The sequence below is a fragment of the Hydra vulgaris genome, chromosome 12 (genome assembly GCF_038396675.1).
Source record: "Hydra vulgaris chromosome 12, alternate assembly HydraT2T_AEP".
NCBI classification, from domain to species: domain Eukaryota; kingdom Metazoa; phylum Cnidaria; class Hydrozoa; order Anthoathecata; family Hydridae; genus Hydra; species Hydra vulgaris.
In genome coordinates, this window is record NC_088931.1 from 39,251,270 (window position 1) to 39,272,790 (window position 21,521).

General features: G+C 28.6%; 1 protein-coding gene across 2 annotated transcripts in view; it reads right to left on the reverse strand.

Moving 5' to 3' along the window:
• LOC100215343 (keratin-associated protein 16-1) overlaps positions 1–21,521 on the reverse strand; it is a 31,347-nt gene that overhangs the window by 4,556 nt on the left and 5,270 nt on the right. For both annotated transcript variants that reach the window (XM_065813176.1, XM_065813175.1), the window contains exons 2-5: positions 21,121–21,205; positions 20,992–21,036; positions 16,174–16,278; positions 2,965–3,081 (exon numbers count right to left, since the gene is read on the reverse strand). In XM_065813176.1, the coding sequence (XP_065669248.1) occupies positions 2,965–3,081; positions 16,174–16,278; positions 20,992–21,036; positions 21,121–21,202 (349 nt within the window). In that variant the 5' untranslated portion in view covers positions 21,203–21,205. The remainder of the gene's footprint in view (positions 1–2,964; positions 3,082–16,173; positions 16,279–20,991; positions 21,037–21,120; positions 21,206–21,521) is intronic.

A 21,521-nucleotide genomic window follows, 5' to 3' on the forward strand; every position in this document is an offset into this window, starting at 1 on the left:
TCAGAAAGCGACTTGAATGAAGTCATGCTGTCAAATTCTCCTCTGTTTAACAAGATTTTAAACTGTGCGCTTAGATAAAATAAGAGAAGTGGAAATGCTTGTTATAGGTTCATTTCTTTTACCTAAATACAAAAGCATTTCAATCTGCTCTTTTGTAACTTTTTTCGATTGGCACTGCTATTTTCTCTTCCATCCATAGGGTAAACATTTGTGTATTATTATTAATTATAAATAATTAAATTTAAATCTAGATAAATGAACAATTAGATAATAATTTAATCAATCAATAAATTTAATAATAAAATTAAACAAAGACCTAATACTAAATTAAGTAAATTAAGTAAGAAAAAGAGGGTAGTTTGTACCTTAAATAAACCATCATCGAATGTAAAAAGTCTTCGTCTTAAGTATTTTTAACCTCGTTTATGAAAAAACAAGAACATTTTGTTTTGAAAAAATTGTGCTTTTTTAAAACGCATATAAGAATGAATAAACATGTATATAAAAATGAATAAACCTGTATTTAAACTCCATATTAAAAAAGTGAAACTTAAAAGTGAGAAAAAAACGCTCTCTTTTCTATTTACGTTAATTTAAAACAGTGGTTCCTTAAGTATTTTTTTTAATTCCTAATTTTTTACTTTTTTCAGAAAAACATAATTTTCATCTCCTTATTCCCGGCACTAGTAGTTGTAAGTTAAAAAAAAAATATTATTAGTTGTGGGAATGAAAAAAACATATTATATGTTTAAAAAAACCTTTTTTAATTTAAATTTAAAACAAATAATGTGACTGATGAACTTGCTTCTTACACACAAGGTCTTTAATGTCTGACTAAGTCGTAGATAGTGCCATGCAAGCATTTCACATCAACTTATAGTCTGTTTCTGTGTTCGGTTTCATGATACTTATTTGGCAAAATCAACTTCACATCCTCAGGATGTTAGAAATAACATGAGAGTTGCTTTGCTTATAATAGGAAGGTTCTTTTATGGTTCAATCCAAAACGTAAGAGCCTTTTGTTGTCATATCTGACTGCAAATTTATCAGAATTTCTATTCTTCAGCAAATTGCAGGAGCACACAATTTTGATAAAGTTAGTGTCAGAGCCAAACCATTCTAAAATTTCGTTAACAATATTTTTACAGAGGCACATAATTTCTGAAATTTTTTTATTGATGTTATTTAGATGCACATCTTCTTAAAGTTGAAAATTTTCCTTTGATTAAGCAGTCTGCTTTAGTTTTTATTGAAAATGTTTGAGTTTTGTTGTAGCTTAAAACATAGTGGTCTCTGGTGATTGTAGTGACTTGTTCACAACATTTAGTGCAGTATTTCTCAAAAGTAAGCGAGTTGTGCAACAAAGTAGGCCAGTTGTGCAACAAAGCCATTAGACTTCAGTTATTCAGCTAAATTACTTTTCTTTTGTAATAAAAATTCTTTCAGATCCTATCTTATTTCAAAAACACATTGAAAGATCCTATCTTTTTCGAAAACACATGGAAATGAATTTCCTTTTCACAGTCAACGCAAAGCTGATAAAAACAAAAACTTTTTATGTTTAGCCTTTCTTTGCAGATTTTGCAAAAGTTCTACAGGAAGTGGGCATAGGTTTTTTTAAATTTATAACTTATTTTTAATAATTTGAATTGAGTGTTTCAAAAAATCCATGCAGTTTATAGCTAACACTTATCTGCGAAGATACAAAGGAGCAGATATACAGCCAGGCTTTTTTTCTTGATAAAGGCTTAATCCTACATTTTTTACTCATTCATTGATTTTACACCCATGTTTTTTCTCAAAAAAAGACATTAAGTTTTATAAATATCTTCAACTTTTGTTGTAATATGTAAGTCTTTTCAAAAAAGAAATTCTTTTTCAACGCATCTCACATTTTCGAATTCCGGCAATAGCTTGCTGCTCAATATTCTCACTCATATCAAAAACTCTTCTTTTAGTTGTAGATTTAAACAGAGTTTTACTTATTTTGTCTTCTTATCTGCTTCCTTTGAAATCATAAACTGTACAATGGTATCAATACAGGGAGAAATAATTATATAAAAAATAAAAAAATAAACTATTTTTCATTTTTGAACATAAAAGTTGAATATGATAAGCGACAAATAAATGATAAATAAATTTTTAAAACAAAACACATAAAGTCAAAACCAAAAGATTTAAAGAGTTTACTCCCCTAAAATCTTTGATCTGGATCAAGATTTTTTTTAAAAACAACTCCATGTGTGCATTATTAAACAAATATTTAAAAAATAATTTTTATTCTTTTTAAAAAAAAATTTAAAATAATTTTACTAATTTTTATTACCCCTTTAAAAAGTTGAACTTAATAGTGCTGATCAAAGGTTTTAGAAGAATAAACTCCTTAAATTTTTAGGTTTTAACTTTATGAGTTTTATTTTAAACATGAGGGTAGGGGGTAAGAAAAGTTTCTGCTCTAACCTTCCCCCCAAACCCCCTCCCCCCCCCCCCACCTTCCTCTTCTTTTAGAAACTGAAATAAAACAATATATGTTACTGTAAAAGTATTAATATTACATAGCACATTTAATTTCTTTAGAAAAAAAAGGAGTTTGCATCTATAAAGAGTTTGTTTAAATTTTAATTTGAACTGCTTAACTGAATAGCGCAGAATCTACCTTTAAACCGTGACGCCGTAGTTAGAGTGCTAACTTCAGATCAAAAGGTCCAGGTTCAGATCAAGTTGCTGCTAGATCTTGCAACAAAAGGAACATTTTTTAGGAAGCTAGCGTGAAATTTTTGTAATGTAAACCTTTTGAAAATTTTGAAGACCACCGCTAAATATCAAAGTCCTAGTGGGCACGGAACGTAAACAAGACGTCTTTCAAACGTCTTTTGAACGTTTTGAACTTCTTTTGAACATTTTTTTATATAGCCATAATATTTTTTTATTATTATAAAAATAAAAATAAAGATAAAAAAATACCTGCATTACAACTTGGTGCGCATGATGGAGAACAATACTGGCCACATGCAAATGGTGATTGGTTAATTGACTGTTTTTTCGCCTGCTCCGCAACCTCTTTTTGATAGGATTCAATCGCTAAAGTAAAATAACTTTTTATATATATATTTGGTACTAGGAATAAAAAACAATTTCAAAATATATTCTTATAAAGTTTTTTAAAATACGTTTGCCTAATTATTTACTATTATCCAAACACGCTAGTACGCCCACCAAAAAAGTTGCTTTTCGATTTTCTTAGAAAAAATATTTTTTTTTAACAAATTAATGAAGTTTTAATAAGTTTATTTGTGGGTTCTTGATTTGATTTTAACGAAAAAACGATTTGTCAAAAGAAAATGACTTTGCTATCTTATTTGGATATAGGGGAAAGTCGGGTAATATGTGATAGTGGGTAATATGGGATACCCCTATTATCTACTTGTAGGTCAGTGCTATAAAATATTTGTTGAATTGGAAACGAGACTAATGTCAGGAGGTTAATTCCGCAAGTATAAGTTGTTTTCTTTCGAATTATTTGCGTCTGAAAAAAGTCTTGCAAGTTTTCACCAGTGCACCTTACATAACATCGACTTTGTTACAGGAGGCCAAAGTAGTCTAAAAAGGTAAACTTTCTTACTATATTCAGAATTTAATTAGTAATTGACCAATTATTAAACATAAAATACCTTTTAAGGGTTGTCCATTCCACGTGGTACATAAAAAAAAACAAAATTAGAAGTGTGCTATATAGTGGGGTAATATGAGATACCTAAATGAGGGTAATATGGGATACCATCCCATATTACCCACGTTATTTCCATCATTTTCCTTTCATCTTATTATATTTTCAATGCTAATTCTGCTTTTATTGTATTGTCAGTATTGAGCCAGGAGTTTCATTGACATTAATTATTAGTCTGGGTGTGTTAAGTATTAACTTGAGATTAAAAAATAAACAATTAATAACCAATTTTGTTATTCATGATAAAAAAAAGCTAAAAAACCAACAACAGCTTCTCATTAGTATAAACCACCTTAAGATCCAACAGTTCTGTAAAAATGTTAAGAATTTTGGAGTGCATTAATTAAATAGACACTAACAACTTCCTTAAGTCATATTATTAGTCATAATGATAAATGTGTTAATTTTTAAAATTTCTTTTTATGCTAAAAAAACTTTATCATTTTTAGATATTTTTTCTTTCATACATCTTTGATTGGGGTCGCATTTAGGAATAGCACATTGAAAATAGACTCTTATGCGTTCAACTCTTTTTTAAAAACTACATTTTTATGTTTTTATTTTATAAACGCTTAAGTGGTTTAAAATTTTAGAAAATAAAACGTATAAAAGTTCTCACTCTTTTTTTTTGGTCATTTTTTTAGATTCCGAGAACATTTGAAAAAAAAAAGTGAGGCAACAGTGGTCAGCAGAAGCTATGACAGCAATCTAAAAGCTAGCAAAATCTTCAATGTCCCTCGGTCAACTCTAAAACGCAAGGTAAAATGCAACGATCATCCAGTACAAGAATTGACCAGTCTTCCACTTGGACGAAAACCCATTTTCTCCTCCAAATTTGAATCAGATCTGGCTGATAACATAGTAGAAATGGAAGCCAGGTTTTTTGGTCTTACCAGCTTAGATGTCCGTAGACTGGCCTTTCAGCTTTCAAAAATTAACGGTATTCCCAACCGTTTTAACTCTGCAAAAGAAAGAGCTGGAAAAGACTGGCTAGCATCGTTTTTAAGACGATGTTCGCACTTATCTATAGGAACCCCAGAATCCACTTCCATTGCAAGAGCTTCAGCATTTAACAAAGTAAATGTGGGCAAATTTTTTGACCTTTTGGGAAGGAAAATCGATGAGAAGAAATTTAAACCTCATCAAGTTTTTAATGTGGATGAGAAGGGCATTACCACTGTCCAGTCCAATAATGCCAAAATAATAGCACTGAAAGGGAAAAAACAAGTTAGCATCCTTTCTTCAGCTGAAAGAGGACGGTTGGTTACTACAATACTTTGCATGAGTGGATCTGGGACATATATCCCACCTATGTTTATTTTTCCTCGGCAGCGCATGAAAATGGAGTTAATGGACGGCGCACCAGCAGGATCTACTTATGCCTGTCATAAGACTGGCTGGATTTAACTTGAATTGTTTACCCAATGGCTCAGACCTTTCATTGAATGTGTAAAGCCTAGTTAGGAAAGCCCTGCTTTACTTATATTATATGATCATGCCTCACATACCAAGAATTTGGAGGCCATTAATTTGGCTAGACAACATTCTATAACAATTATCTGTCTCCCACCGCATTGTACTCACAGAATGCAACCTCTTGATGTTGCATTTATGAAGCCGTTATCTACTTATTATGACTCCGAGATTCAGATTCAGATCACATCCCGGGCGAATCGTCACAGAATTCTAAATAACTTCTATATTTGCGAAGGCCTATCTGCGCACTGCCAGCCTCGCAATATATATGAAAAGACTGGAATTTGGCCAGTGAATAGGAATGTATTTGAGGATTGGAAGTTTAAGGCGGCAGAAGCAACAGAAATGCCTGCCCTTGAAAGTGAGATAACCATTCAATCGCAACATCCGCCAGTGGCCAGCACCTCTAGTGATACACCCATGTTGGCTAGTGACATAAGTCCTTACCCCGTAGCCAAAGAAAGAGTGAACAGAACCAGAAGGCGTAAGAGATTTACTGCCGTGCTGACAAGTTCCCCTTATAAACAATCGCTAAGTGAGAAGCCTGAAAAAAATGAAAAAACAAAAGGAAAATCAAAATTGAAAAAAAAATTTTTTCAGCCAAAAATCCCTTTCCCCTAAACAGGTCTAAAAAAAAAAAGTTTTTTTTTGAACTATAGCATTTTTTGCATAAGTTTTTCTTAGAACTTCTCTAAGAAACAAATAAGTTCTTCTTAGCAACAACTTCTCTTAGAAACAATCTACAAAACTATTCAGATATAGCGTGTCATGGATAAAGTTCAAAATGAGTTTATACCATCAAATGATTTCATAAAACTAGCCTAACTCTGAAAAAAAAAAATAATAATAATAATAAAAAGATATCATGAACTGTTAACGGCGAAAACTCTACTTAAAAACTTAAAAAGTGAAAATAAATCCGAACATTTTGTCAGAGTATGGCAGTAAAAAGAAAATTTTTATGCAAATATGACTGAAATCATATGTGCAAAAAAAATGTTATGTTTATCTATAGACAAGATTAACAATATGCTTTTAAAAAAAAATTATGATTAATAAAACGCAATAAAAAAACACTACCGATTTTTGCATTTAATCTGGAGGTTCATCTTTATCATAGCAAATAGTTATGATTAAGATGAACAGTTTTATCACATAACTTAACTTCCTTATATTCAGTTTAAGCCTGTTTTCTCTTTCATATTTTAAAATTCTAAAATGAATAAAGCACAAAGACAATGCACAAAAATTAATAATGAAGTAAAAAATTTGATCATTAATCTTGTAGTTAGGGAAGGGAAAAGTGTAAAAGAAGTGTCGGAACTCTTGCATATATGTAAGACTTCGCTACGACGTCTGGTCCATCAACATTTATCAACAGATAATATCAATTCTGGTGTTAGAGGTGGTTTTCGACGGTCAAATTGTACTGAGGAAATAAGAGATAAACTGCATGAGTTAATTGGAGATAACAGAAACTATAATCTACAGAAGATAAAAGTAAAATATGGAATTTATGTCAATGTTTTTACATTATTGTGATGGATAAAGAGATAAAAGAAAAAAGAAAAACATATGTTTCATGGTATTTAAACTTGACATTGCAACAACGTTACAGAAATATCATTTATTTTTAATGAAAGTCCGTTCAATTTTCATATGATAAGAAACCACGGATACAGTCTCTGATTAACCATCCCAAATCAAAGTGTAATACCATCAAGTTCCTGTAACATAACGCTAATATTAGCTTTAAATTTTTTAAACATAGTCCACAGTGAAGTAATAATTAGTGTAGGGGTGATGGCATATATCTTTAAAAGGTTCTTAACTACACTTAAAAGTATTTTGGGGGTGGAAGAAAAGTTAACCTAGGTGATGGACAGCGTTAACTTTTATCATTCATTGTTGTGTTCATAATATATTTTACCTTATGACCGGCACCGATATATAAGATGTATATATATACATACATGTATAATAATATAACACATGTCCCTAATAAACAAACTATATATATAAATGTCAAGAAATCAAACTAATTCATAAATCTTTGTAACCGAGTGGTATTTTATTCTTTATTCTTTGCCCACGACTTCATAATCGAATTCTTTGATCTTCTTTTGTATTTTCAGCTAAATTGTTCTCTTTAATTATTTTATTATTCTCACTCTCCAACTCCAACGACGTTGTACCACTATTGCATTCTTCAAACGAAAAAGTAGCTTGTCCTCTGTGCATTACACCCACGTTATCCCGAGTCCGGCATGGAGCAGATATCGCGTAAGTTAAATCTGGTTTCGAGGAAGGATATGTCCATTGTGATTTAGTTTTACTTCATATGATCTAGGAGCAACGCATTTCATTATAATACCTCTAAGGCTCCATTTACAAGTTACTTCATTTTGAATTGCAACAGTTTGACCTTGTCTATAGACGTATGGTTCGAAAGCACCAATATTTTTATCATTGTATTTTTTAGATTGAACTCTCTTTTTGACTATTATTCTTGCAAATTTTGACTGTTCCTTATTTCGAGATTGAAACCTTGGTAAATTATCTCACAGTTGACGCCCGTGTAATAGTTCCGCTGGAGATAAACCACATATTTTTGGAACATTACGTAAAATTAAGATACCTTTATAAATGTCCTCCATCAAAATTTAACATTTCTTTATCAACAGTTTTATTGATTTTACAGTTGCCTCTGCTAAACCATTCAATTGTGCATAGTGTGGACTACTTATTGTGCTTAAATTGCCACTGTTGAAAAAATTGACGAAACACTTTCGAACTATATTGTGTACCATTATCTGACACTAACTCCTCAGGGATACCATTTCTAGAAAAAGGTTCTTTGCATGCTTATATAACATTTGCTGATCCAGTACTTGAAAGCAGTAATACCTCAGTCCACAAGCTATAATAATAGACAACAATTAAATAGTTTTTATTAGCCTACTGAAACAAATTAGTTCCAAGTTTTTGTCATGGCCAAGTTGGGACATCAGGAGTTAGCAGAGGTTCTTTCTTCTTTGATGGGAGATACATGCCTCACTCTTTCGAATACATGCCTCACACTTTCGAATTAACTGTTCAATTTGGTTATTTAAACCTGGCCAAAAAACACTCTGACGTGCACGACGTTTGCATTTCTCCATTCCCAAGTGACTTTCATGCTATTTTAAAAAAAATTCCTTTCGCATACTAACTGGGATTATTATTATATTTTAATATAATAAGAGTTCATCAATTTTAACTATTTCATCTTTAAAATCCCAATAAGTTTGGAGATTCACCGGACAGTATTTTTTGGAATTTGGTTATCCAGAAATGATACTTTCTTGCAATTGGTTTAAAAGTTCATCTTCTGCATTTTTTTCTTCATTTCTTCTAAACGACTCTCTGTAGCAGGCATACTTTTTATTATTGAACTAACATACACTTTAAGATCATTTTCTGCAATCTCATCTTCATTTGTAGGATTAGATACAGATGCTCGAGACATTGCATCTGCATCAGTAATAGATTTGCCCGCAACATGCTCTGCATTACATGAAAAACTTAATAACATCATTTTAAACGTTGAATTCTTGGAGACATATCAACAAGTGAACGATAATTTAATATTGGAATTAATGGTTTGTGATCTGTTTCTAACATAAAATTTGACAAACCGTACAAATATTTTGACATGTGTGTGCACCCCTATGTTACTGCTAACATTTCCATTTTGATTGGATAAAATTTTTTTTCAGTTGTCGTAAGAAATCTAGATGCACAATCAATTGCTTTGTATATACCATTATGACTCTGGTAAACTATTACGCTAAGTCCATTTAATAAACTTCCATCTGTTCTTACTTTTACAGGTTTTTTAACATCGTAGTGTGCCAAAAGGGGTGGATTGGTTAAACTATTTTTAACCTCATTGAATGCTCTGGTATGATTTTCGGTCCAAAATCATGCTGATCTTGAACTCAAAAGATCTCGCAAGGGTTCAGCTACTTTAGCAAGTAATGGATTGAATTTTACTAATTGCTGGACCATGCCTTGAAAACTACGTAAAGACGTAATACTTGTTGGTTTTGGAAAATTTTTTGCTTCAAATTTTTTGGTCAATAGTTTTACTTCCTCTGCTGAAATTTTATGACCTAAAAACTCCACTTCTGTTTGATCAAGTAAACATTTCTCTAAATTAAGGGTAACTCCATTTTCAGCAAATCTATTTAGCAATGCTAAAAGATTTTCGTTATATTCCATTTCTGTATTTCCAAAAACTAAAAAATCATCCATACTTTTAACCACTCCTTTTAGACCATCAATAGCTTGATCCATTTTTTTACTAAAAATTTCAGGGAGTGACTTTAACCCAAATGGACCCCTCGTTGGGCAGAACCGCCTAAAAGGTGTCGTAAATGTACATTTTAACTGACTTTCAATATCCATTGGTAACTGCTAATATTCTGAGTTAGCATCTAATTTTGCCATATATTTACATCTATTTCCAAGTTGGGCCAATGTATCGTCTACACTTGGCAGTACATAGAATTCACGCTTGGTGTCTTTGCTTAATTGTGTTAAATCAATACAGATATGAAGTATTTTATTTAGTTTTTTTACAACAACTATTGGATGACACCAGCTTGTAGGTTGATTTACTATTTTAATAACACTCATCTCTTTCATACGCTTAATTCACTGTTCTGACCGTTTATAGAGAATGATTTTTGAAATTATCCAAGACAATTGAGTTGCTTATAATCAGGACTTACTAGTCGTTTATTAGTAGTGTATAAATGTTCAATTTTAATTCCAAACTTTTTTAAATGGTTAGCTCCTATAACTGTGACCTCAGCGCCTGAGTCAATTTTAAAAGTTATTTTTCCATATTTTACTTTTAATTGAACTTCCCAAGGTCCGTCTGCACAATCTGCGTCAACTCTTCCTAAAAACAACAACAAACTTCTACTGCTTTATTGAGTGTTAAAGTTTTTTAAGAAAGTAATTTCTTACGTACTTTGTCACGTACTTTGTCACGTACTTTGTCACGTATTCCATATACATTTTTATCTCTTAATAAACTGCCAAAACAATCTTCAGTATTACAAAAGTTTCAATTTTTACTTAATAATTTTACTTCGGTTAAGAAATCATCAAAGCATTCACCATCTTCTTGAAAACGTTTAAAATATTTATGTCTTTCTAAAGTCTCAATAATAATACCTTTAGGAAACTCTTCCATTTTTTCCAATATAATAGCTGGATCTGTTTTTTCATTTTCGGTTAGGTTTAATGATTCGTAAATGTTTCGAGTTTCTGAAGAAAATGTACATCTTAACATTGCAGCTTGATATGCTAGTGGATTCTTTTCTAAATCTGACAACAAAACATAATCATGCTATTTCTCAATCCGTGAGCGAAATGCAGCGAATCTATCTACAGTTAAATCTAACATTGGAGGAAAAAAGCCTCCCTTATCACTTTCCGTCATTTTTTATTTTTTATTTTTAAGTAACGATTCAAAAGGTTAAACAAGATAATCTTTAAACAAAAAACAATTAGTTTCTACACGTTTCTTTACGTACTCGTAGCGCCATGTTAAGTTCATAATATATTCTACCTTAAGACCGGCGTTGAAATATAAGATAGGGCCGTATATATATATACATGTATAATAATATGACACATTCATAATCAGGTTTTTATGATATTTATCCCTGTGATGTTTATTTTTTATCCCGATACTTACCTTGTCTAAATTCTTGTAAAGAAAAATTCTCAAAAATTAGGAATACGACAAGTAGATAAATAGCTCCCATTGGAAATAACGATTTATTAGAACAAATAAGGAACGCTTATTAGCATATTAATAAACGTGACCTTTCAAACTACGTGAGACATTGCGAATCTTTTTTTACGCGATGTATTAATGAATATAATATTAATATAGAATAAAAGTTGTAATTGTTAAAAATCTGTTTTTAAACTAGTATGCTATATATATATATATATATATATATATATATATATATATATATATATATATATATATATATATATATATATATATATATATATATATATATATACATATATATATATATACATATATATATATACACACATATATATATATATATACATATATATATACATATATATATATACATATATATATATACATATATATATACATATATATATATACATATATATATACATATATATATATACATATATATATATATATATATATATATATATATATATATATATATATATATATATATATATATATATATAATACTTAATGCTAATTGATTATACTATTTTTTACACATCTAACTTTAATTTTAAATAGAATATGAGATTTTTTATTATAAACAAGTCAAGCGATTCATAACTTGCATTATAAAACTGATATAAATTTTAAAACACCAGATTAAATGCAAAAAAACGCCAGATTAAATGCAAAAACCCACCAGATTAAATGCAAAAACCCACCAGATTAAATGCAAAAAACGGTAGTTAAGCAAAAACGTCGAGTAGTCGCACTATACTAAAATGTTAACATGTATTGGCGCCTCTGTTTTACAATTTACGTATCTCAAATAAACTTTAACTCTGTAAACTTAAATAAATATCCTTTGCGAAATAATATTAATAGTCGATGAGTCCGCCATTTTATATTAACTTCATATTGTGCATTAACTTCATATTGTTTCTAAAAGAACATCGGGGTTGAAAACTTTTTCATTAAAATTGGCTCCTAACAAAAACATTTTTAATAAGTCAATTATGATAGAAGTTTATTGTTTGCATAATAGTTAAGCCACTTGCATAATAGTTAAGCCACTCTTAGAATTTCTCCGAAAAAGTTTATTTTACTTTTACTCGTAGTTACTAAACTTATCACGTGGTTAGAATTATCTTGCTCTCCACTTTTTGAAAAATTTGAATTATTGATTGTGTCATGTACCTCAAAATGATATTTTTCTACTGTATTGTAATCTAACTTATAATCAAAAAAGTTGCAAAGAAAACTGAAGTTAAAAATATTTTTTCTGACCGTCTAAAGTTTTTATTTTTTAAATCGTTTTATCTCAAAACTCAATAATGTGGAGATAAAACAAGATAATTCTAACCTCGCGTATGACAATATTGTGTAGACAATTATTCACACATATTAATCACACTAACCAAAAAAACAGTTTTTAGCAAACATGCTATTAGAATATAATAGGGGAGAGGGAGGAGCATTGTTACCTCTCGACAAGAAATTGAAAAGAAAAGCGACAACTCAGATCACTTCCCAATTTTTATCTCGATTAACATTGCCGCAGAAAAAATATCCCAACAGAAAACAAATTTTTCAAAACGCTTTTTACCGCAGCAAATTTAAAATCTTTTAAATAGCAGTTATCTCTGCTTCATTGGAATCAAATTAAAGTATCTACAGACGCTAATCAAGTCTATGACGCTTTCTTTAAATCTTTTTATGAAATATATGACATAAACTTTCCGAAATTTATATTAAATAAAAAAACCAAGAGCTTAATGTCACCATGGATCGCAAAAGATCTTAGAAGATTCTTTAAAAATTTAGCAAAAATTATATATCAAATTTTAAAAACCAAAACAAACGAAAGTAAGATTCTTTATAAAAATTATGCCAAAAATTTGAAAAACAAAGGAAAAATTTAAATAAAATTGTACTACTCAAATTTACTTGAGATGAACAAACATAATTGTAAACGCACATGAGAAATTCTTTGAGAACTTACTGGCATGCAAAAAATAAAACCGTGCTCACTGCCCAAAACTATAAAAATTAATGATGAATTTTCCTCTGATCCAACTGTAATAAGTGGTGAATTTAAATAAATTTTTTGTTTCTGTTGGCCCTAATATAACTAATAAAATTCCTCTTGTGGCTAATCAAATAGATGAGTATGATTTTTCGATTACATATTATGAATTATCTTACGAAGATTTTTCATAAGATGTTTATTACAGCTGGTTTATTACACTTAAGCATCTTAAAAGAGCAATCTTTTAAGATGCTTAAGTGTAATAAACCAACTGGATATGATAATATAAATGGTAATGCTGTCATCGAGCCTTATGAACCCCTAAAAGCTGTACTATTTAAAGTTTTACATTATTCAATAAACAGGGTGTTTTTCCTGATTTTCTAAAAATAGCTAAAGTGACTCCAATTTCAAAACTGGTGATGCAACCAATGTTTCTAACTATCACCCAAATTCTGTTTTGTCTATTTTTTTTTTAAGTTTTAGATTTTTTATAACGTAATTTATAATCACCTTTCTTTAAATATTATACTATATGTTAATCAATACGGATTCAAAAAAACATATCTCAACAAAACATGCAATAATCCAAATTACTCGCAATATTTCTGAATATTTTGAAAATTCTCAATTCACGTTGGGAGTTTTCATAGATTTATCAAAAGCTTTTGATACAATTGATCATAAAGTTCTCCTAAAAAAACTTGAATATTATCGAATGAAAAGAAATGTTTTACTGTTACTTAAAAGCTATTTAAGCAACCGTAAACAGTTTGTTTATAGTAATTTAACTGACCAATCCAATCTATTAAATATAACTTGTGGTGTTTCCCTGGGTTCTATACTTGGGCCCAAAATATAAATATCGAATTAACAAAAATTTCTGAATGGTTCAAAATAAACAAGTTTTCACTTAATGTTGAAAAAACTAATTGGATACTTTTTCATCCAGCTTCTAAAAAAAAACTTCTGCTTTGTGATTTACCATTACTTTTTATTAACAAAATTCTAATAAAAAGAGTAACAAATACAAACTTTTTTGGTATCTATATCAATGAAAACCTTTATTGGAAATATCACATGGAATTCTTGTGTAATAAAGTTGCTAAAAGTATAGGAATGTTGTAAAAGCTAGAAATGCTTTAAATAAACGTAATTTAACTCAATTATATTACTCCTTTATCCATTTTCATTTAAACTATGCAAATATTGCTTTGTGAAGTGCTAATAAATCCTAACTTAGGCCACTTTATTGTTAACAAAAGCATGTTGCTCGTCCTACTACTTTTTAAGATAGATTTACTCATGCCAAGCCTCTCTTATTTGAAATGAAAATTCTTGATATATATCAACTAAATGTTTTTAATATTCTTTGTTTTATGTATGTAAAACTAAGAATCCAACCCAGGATTCTTGTTTTTAAAAAATGTAAAACTAACTCCAACCCAGTTTTTTTCCATAATTTATATACCTTAAAAAATAAAAATAAATACAGCTTAAGAAATAATAATTTAATTCGTCAACCATTTTTTTAAAACCAATTCTTGAAAATCAAGCATTTCATTTCGTGGAGCTTCTCTTTGGAATAAAATAGTTTTAAAACATTTTGATTTTTCTATGGAATGGAGTTATCTCTCATTCAAAAAAAAGCTTATGGAAATCATTTTGTCTATTGATGATATATTTTCGTACTTTTAAACATTGAATAATTTACTTTTTTATTTTTTATGCAGTGATGTAACTGAATATGTATATGAATGCACTTAAATTTTTCTTGTGCTATATACACTTGACCATGTATGTATGCATTTGATTTTTATGAGACTTTTAAATTTACAAGCGGTTCTCGATGAAGACTTGATGGTCTTCTACGAGTGTCCGCTTTCTTTTTACTTATTAAAATCATAAACGAAAAATATACTGTATATTTTTCGTTTTTTTATATTTTCTAGTTGTAAAAGGATTTTACAACTAGAAAATATAATCCTCACCCTTTACCAGTGAGTACCTCAGAGTGAATTATTTATTTATTTAATAAAAATCTGTTCATGTTTTAATTTTCTCTTAGCAATTTTAGGTTTAATTTTGAATTTAAGCTAATTAAGACATTATTCATCGCTCAAAAAAGTAGCGTAATTACCATTCTCACCAGAATGTAAAAAAAATCAACATAGCGGCAAAATGAACAACAGGTAAATTTACTGGTAACAAAACCTTTAAACCTAACTATATTTTCTGTGGAAGAAGTGATTATAAACAACGTTCAAAATCAGCATTTTAAAGTCGAAATTTATTTAAAACGGCTCAATATTTGCCTGTGTTTTCCAATGCTCCACCCTCTCCCCTAATTGAAGCTAGTAGAACCTTCCAAACTTTTATTACGTAATATGACAGCTGTGCCTTGAGTCTTGTGTGAAACTTTTTAGCGTATGCTTGCTGCCTTAAGTATCTTTAAACAGTCATCTTGTTTTAAAAATTATGAATGAAAAAAATTTGGGTTTTCCCACAAAATCTTTTGTCTGTCCCTAACATGCTAAAAGATTTTCAAAAGCAGATAATTTTTTTTTGGAAAAAAATATTTTACAAGAAATAATTATCTTTTAAATAGTTTTAAAATAAATAGATACTTTAAAATGAATCAATACTTTAAAATGAATCGATGAAACAGTTTAAAATGAAACGATACTTTAAAATGAATTGGTACTTGAAAATGAATCCATACTTTAAAATGAATCGATACTTAAAAATGAATCGATACTTTAAAATGAATCGATACTTAAAAATGAATCGATACTTAAAAATGAATTGATACATAAAAATGAATCGATACTTTAAAATGAAACAAAATTTTACATTAAATAAATCGATCGTTTAAAATGAAGCGATTATTACACACAATTATAAAATTCATTAGGCTGTAAATATTTTTTTTTTTAAATAAAATTAAAGTACAATAATCTTATGGTTAATGTTTGTAACATACGTAACATTTAATTTTGCAAATGCTATTCGTTATTTTTTTAACAGACATTACTTCCCATTTTGCAGAATTCATTGCACACTGTGTTTAAATATACCTTGCAGCATGCAATAGAACTTTTTGTTTTTATTACTAAATAATATAAGCTAAAATGTAAAAAATTATAAATGAAATACCTGGAATCATGTCTGGGTGGTAATCTGGGGCTCCAGGTTTGCAACAACTTGCTTTGCAGGAAGGTAAACAATAACTCTGACAGCCGGGGTGGCATACCCATGCCCCTAAAAAAATTATAGTCATAATTAAAAATTCTGCAAAAATTTAAGTTATAAAACTAGAAATGATGAAACTAAATAATCTCTTTAAAAAAAATTATTTAGATTAGGTTAAAGTTGAGTTAATAATAATCAGTTGAGAAACATCCCATGATTAAATTTTTTATCGAGGGAAAGTTAAAAAAATATTTTTTAGAGATAATTAGTAGTTTAAAGTTTTTGAATCTATAATCAAACATTATTGAACATGTTAACATTTAAATTTCTTTCTTTAAAAAGGTAAACACTGATAACATTCTAGTATTGGTAGCTGTTACAAAATTTTCGTTTATCTATATTTCTGATTGCTAACAACAAGCTAATTCCAGTTTTTGCAAGTTATAAATTGTTTATGCAAATTTCAATTCAACAAAATGCACAATTACGACATTTTCGTAATGGTAAAATTAGCGTGTATTTTACAAAAAAAAAAAAAATTCCGGTGACAGTGGCACAGCTTAACTTTAAACTGATTATGCAATTCAATATTATTGTTTTTATGGTATTTGGTTTGATAGTTTGAGGGTTTTGCCTCAAAACTCAAAATTTAAGACTCTTAAGCTTTTAAAGTTAATTTATGTTAGTTAACATAATTTTGTGAGTTTCAAATTAAATTTCTAAATCTTAAAATATATTATAGTTAATTAGTGACCTTGTTTATTAAGTTTAGTTATAATTTAAATTGTCCATTTTCACTGAGCAACGATAACGTTATTACTAGCAATCGTAATACCACTTTTGACAGTGTTTACTTGTATCTATAATGATAGTTTTTGATTTTAAGTCGAGACGTTTTAGTTTGTTCAGAATGTGTAGTTTTACTTTTTGCACATAGAAAAAGTCTGAGCATTTTTTTTAACAAAGTATTCGAAGTTTTGTAAATTAATTAAAAAAAAAAAAATTTAATATAAATTTAAAAAAATAATTATAACTTAAATATTTCAAAGATTTTATTAGTTATATTAACTTTTCAGAATTTGAGCAATAAATTAATGGGCCGGGGCCAGGGCCGGGGCCAGGGGCCGGCACCACGATTACTTACTATTCACATTGAAAAAAAAGCTTTATGTTTCAGATTGAAAAAAAGCTTTATGTTTAAAAAGAAGATATATATAGAAACAGAATAATCTACTCACTGGTTAACTGTGTAGTTAATGAAAGAGTAAGTAAACCTAACCCCTGGTTAAATGTGCAAATAATGATATATTTTCAAAACCGTTTATACAGGTTAGTGAAGAAAACATAAACAAATATTCTTCAGATATAACTAATGAGGAAAAATACTAGCTAACAATATTCAAAATAAGTTTTGAATGTATAAAGCGAACTTTATTAGACAAAATTTCAGTATAGTAACTGTAATTAGTCTTTAAAATAATTTTATTATATGCATGATAACTACCATTTTGTTATATGCTTGATAATTATCATTTTGTTATATGCATGATAATTATCTGTTTTTAGAGATCTGTTTAAAAGTCTCAAATACAGGAAACAATTTTTACATTCGTTGTATTGCATTAATTTTTCAAAATTTGATGTATGAATGATTATGCTAATGTTAATATAACTTTATATACATACATACATATATATATACATATATATATATATATATATATATATATATATATATATATATATATATATATATATATATATATCAAGTTTTCTTAATTATTCAAGTTATTTTATCGTAGGATTGTTTTATTTTTACTTAAACATTTTCACCAGTTTAGCAACATTTTGCAAAAAAAGACAAACAAATATTTTTAATTTTGAAAGTTATAAAACTAGATGCCTTTATTGACACAAAATGTTGCGTTGATAAATATAATTTATATAATCTATCAAAGTTAAGTGATCCACGTTAATAATTGTTTTTCAACATGTTCCCGTGGTGAAAAAATAATTTTTTTTGTTTTTACTAAACTATCTTTCCCCTTTTTGTTATCTAATTACAAAAGTTTTCATGTCGACAGAGAGAGAGAGAGAGAGAGAGAGAGAGAGAGAGAGAGAGAGAGAGAGAGAGAGAGAGAGAGTTTTTAGATTAGGTTAGCTTAAGGAACTATTTATAATTTTTTAGTACCTTAGTAAAACATATAAACATATTAAATAGTTTTAATAAATAAATATGAAAAAAAATACAAGTTCTAACAAAAAGTAATAAAAAAAACTCTAAGTATGGATTTATTTCAGTAATATTTTAAACAATAATCAATTTACAAAAACCAAACATAGTTTTAGCAAATTAAGTTATAGCAAAACAAGTAAGTTACTTAAAGACATAAAACAGTTTTGCTGACCATTGCTAAATTTACAAATTGTAACGAATCTAGGAATAACAATCTAAAAACCTAGAGTACACATGCTAAAAACTCCTAGCGAAACAAGTCCTAGCAAAACCTTTTAGTCTACTTAATAAATTAAAGTATTGAGTTAAATCCTAAAACTTTAAAGTGAAGTTACTTTGAAATCCTAAAATTTTAAAGTGAAGTTACTGTGGTAGCTCTTTCGGCATCGAGGCATCATTAAGTTTTATACATTCATCTGAATGTATAAAACTTAATCTTAGTCAATAGATTAAAACAATTGTTCTATACACTGTTGAAATTAAAAAGAGTGTAAAGGGTACTGCAAGGATAAAATGTGAAGTGCATAGAGCTTAAATTAACAAATTTATTTTAGTAAAATTATTTCTAAATAGTAATTTTCGAAATCCAGTGTTATTTTATTATATCTCAGCTAGCACACATACATTTGGCCAACTTATGTAAAATCATTGCAAAAGTCGACTATTTTTTCTGTTGCAAATCCAACGTTGATCCAACGTCATGTGTTTAGCAATAATATCGATAAAAGGAATAACACCGACGCAACAGAAAATAGGTTGCGTAGTTACATTGGTCCAATGTATGTAAAAACATTGCAATAACTTATATAGTACAAAAGTATATAATTGAAATAAAATCATCCATGAATATTAAAATACCAAACCACAAGCAAATAAACATAATTTTGTTTATAAATTAATTGCCGCTTTTTAGGTTACTTTTTTTCCTATTTAATTATGTCTCTTTCTCTCTTTCTCTCTCTCTTTCTTTCTCTCTCTCACTATAAATATCTCTTTCTATATATATAAATATCTCTATATCTATATATATAAATCTCTCTCTCTCTCTCTCTCTCTCTCTATATATATATATATATATATATATATATATGTATATATATGTATATATATGTATATATATATATATATATATATATATATATATATATATATATATATATATATATATATACATATATATACGGGACATGCTTCAAGGATTTTACACTTTAACTCATCAACAGTTTTAAATTGGTGTCTGGCTGCTTTAGCGTCATAAACTTTTCTTGATAGCATTCCCCACACGTTCTTGATTGGATTTAAGTCCGGACTACAAGCTGGCCATTCGAGAACCAGAATGTTGTGGTCTTTAAACCATTTCATATAATGCCTAGATGTGTGAATCGCAGCATTATCTTGCTGAAATATTGCATTATCACCCATGTTTTCATCCATATAAGTTATGAGAACATCATTAAACATTTCTGTATACTTTATCGAGTTCGTTTTAGGTAAACCACAACACAGAGTCAATTTTCCTGAATAAGAAAATCCACCCCAAACCATTAAACTTCCTCCTCCATAATTTCGTTTTGTTTGTGGGTCATTTATTCCTCTTAGATCATGCCAATAACAACTGTAAGAGTCCGGACCATCTAAATTGAACTTTTTTTCATCTGAAAATATTACGTTTTGCCACTCATGAGTCCAATGTATATGGTTTTTAGCAAACTGTAATCTAGCAATTTTATGGTGGTTTTTTAACATTGATTTTTGGTGTGGTTTCTTCCACTTTACGTTTGGTGTTGTACGTAGAATATGTGCAACATGTTTATTGGTGACAGGCTATAACAATTTATCCTTTATTTGTGTAGCATTCAATTTATTTTTGGTTGCTTCGAAGCGAATTCGATTAATTTGCCGATTTGTTAATACTTTGTTGCCGTTTGTTGCTTTTGTACACCGTAATTGTCACCTTTTGCAATGCAGTTTCGTACAACATGGTCAGATCTTCCAATTTTTCTTGCTATTTCTCGTATAGAAAGTGTTGGTGAGATTTCTGAGCCACGATATAAATTAATTTGTATTTTTTCAGCATCTGTCAAATACTTTCCTTTAGGCATTTCGTAAAATGCAATAAAAATGATACTGGCAGAGCAAAAGATCAAATTACACTAAATAATTTCAATTTATTTGTGTAAAAGTGATTAAAAATCAATGATTACCGTTATTAACCTCATTGCATCTATAGATATATTCCAATTAAAAAATGTGCTTTTGTATATCAAATATACTCTCATGTTAATAAAGACACATAGAAAAAAATTTTTTGTGGTTTTTATTAGCCCACAACACAACAATTATTTTGATAATAACTTGCATGCATATCAGTTGACAATGCATAGAAAAAAATTAAGATAAAGAGAAAAAAATTGATGCGTCTCAACGAATATGCCTCAGTGTATATATATATATATATATATATATATATATATATATATATATATAATATTTATAGTAAATGTAATAATAAAAAAGAAATAATATTTATCATTAAATTATTTTACTTTTCTCTCCATTATCAAGTGCATATCTTTTTACTTCATTTCGTGCTATAAATGCAAATTTTAAAAAAGTTAAAAAAAAAATTTAACTAAGCAATACATGTAAACTATCTTAAAAGAAATTAAATTTACTTTTCTCTTTCAATATTTTGGCATAGGTTTTAGCTGCGTGTATTAGTAGCAAGCCTAAGACAACCAAGCATTTCTTCTTCATCACCTATTAAATAGATATATTTGAAAAAAATAGGTGTACTAAATGACTCTTGTTTATATTGCAAAAACAGATAATAATAATAACACACAATAAGACAGTGTAAATATAAAATAAATAGTAATAGGTTTAACAATTCATTTTATAGAAACAATACAATTTATAGAGTGATAGCCGGATTTTATGGAACATTGTTTTAATTTAGACTAGTTTTTCGGTAACAATTTTTTAGTATAGTAATGAGTTCTTTTCGACGCCATATCTACTTCAATAAAGGTTTAAAAAGCCATAAGTGTAGAAACTGGTAATTGCTTTATTTTTT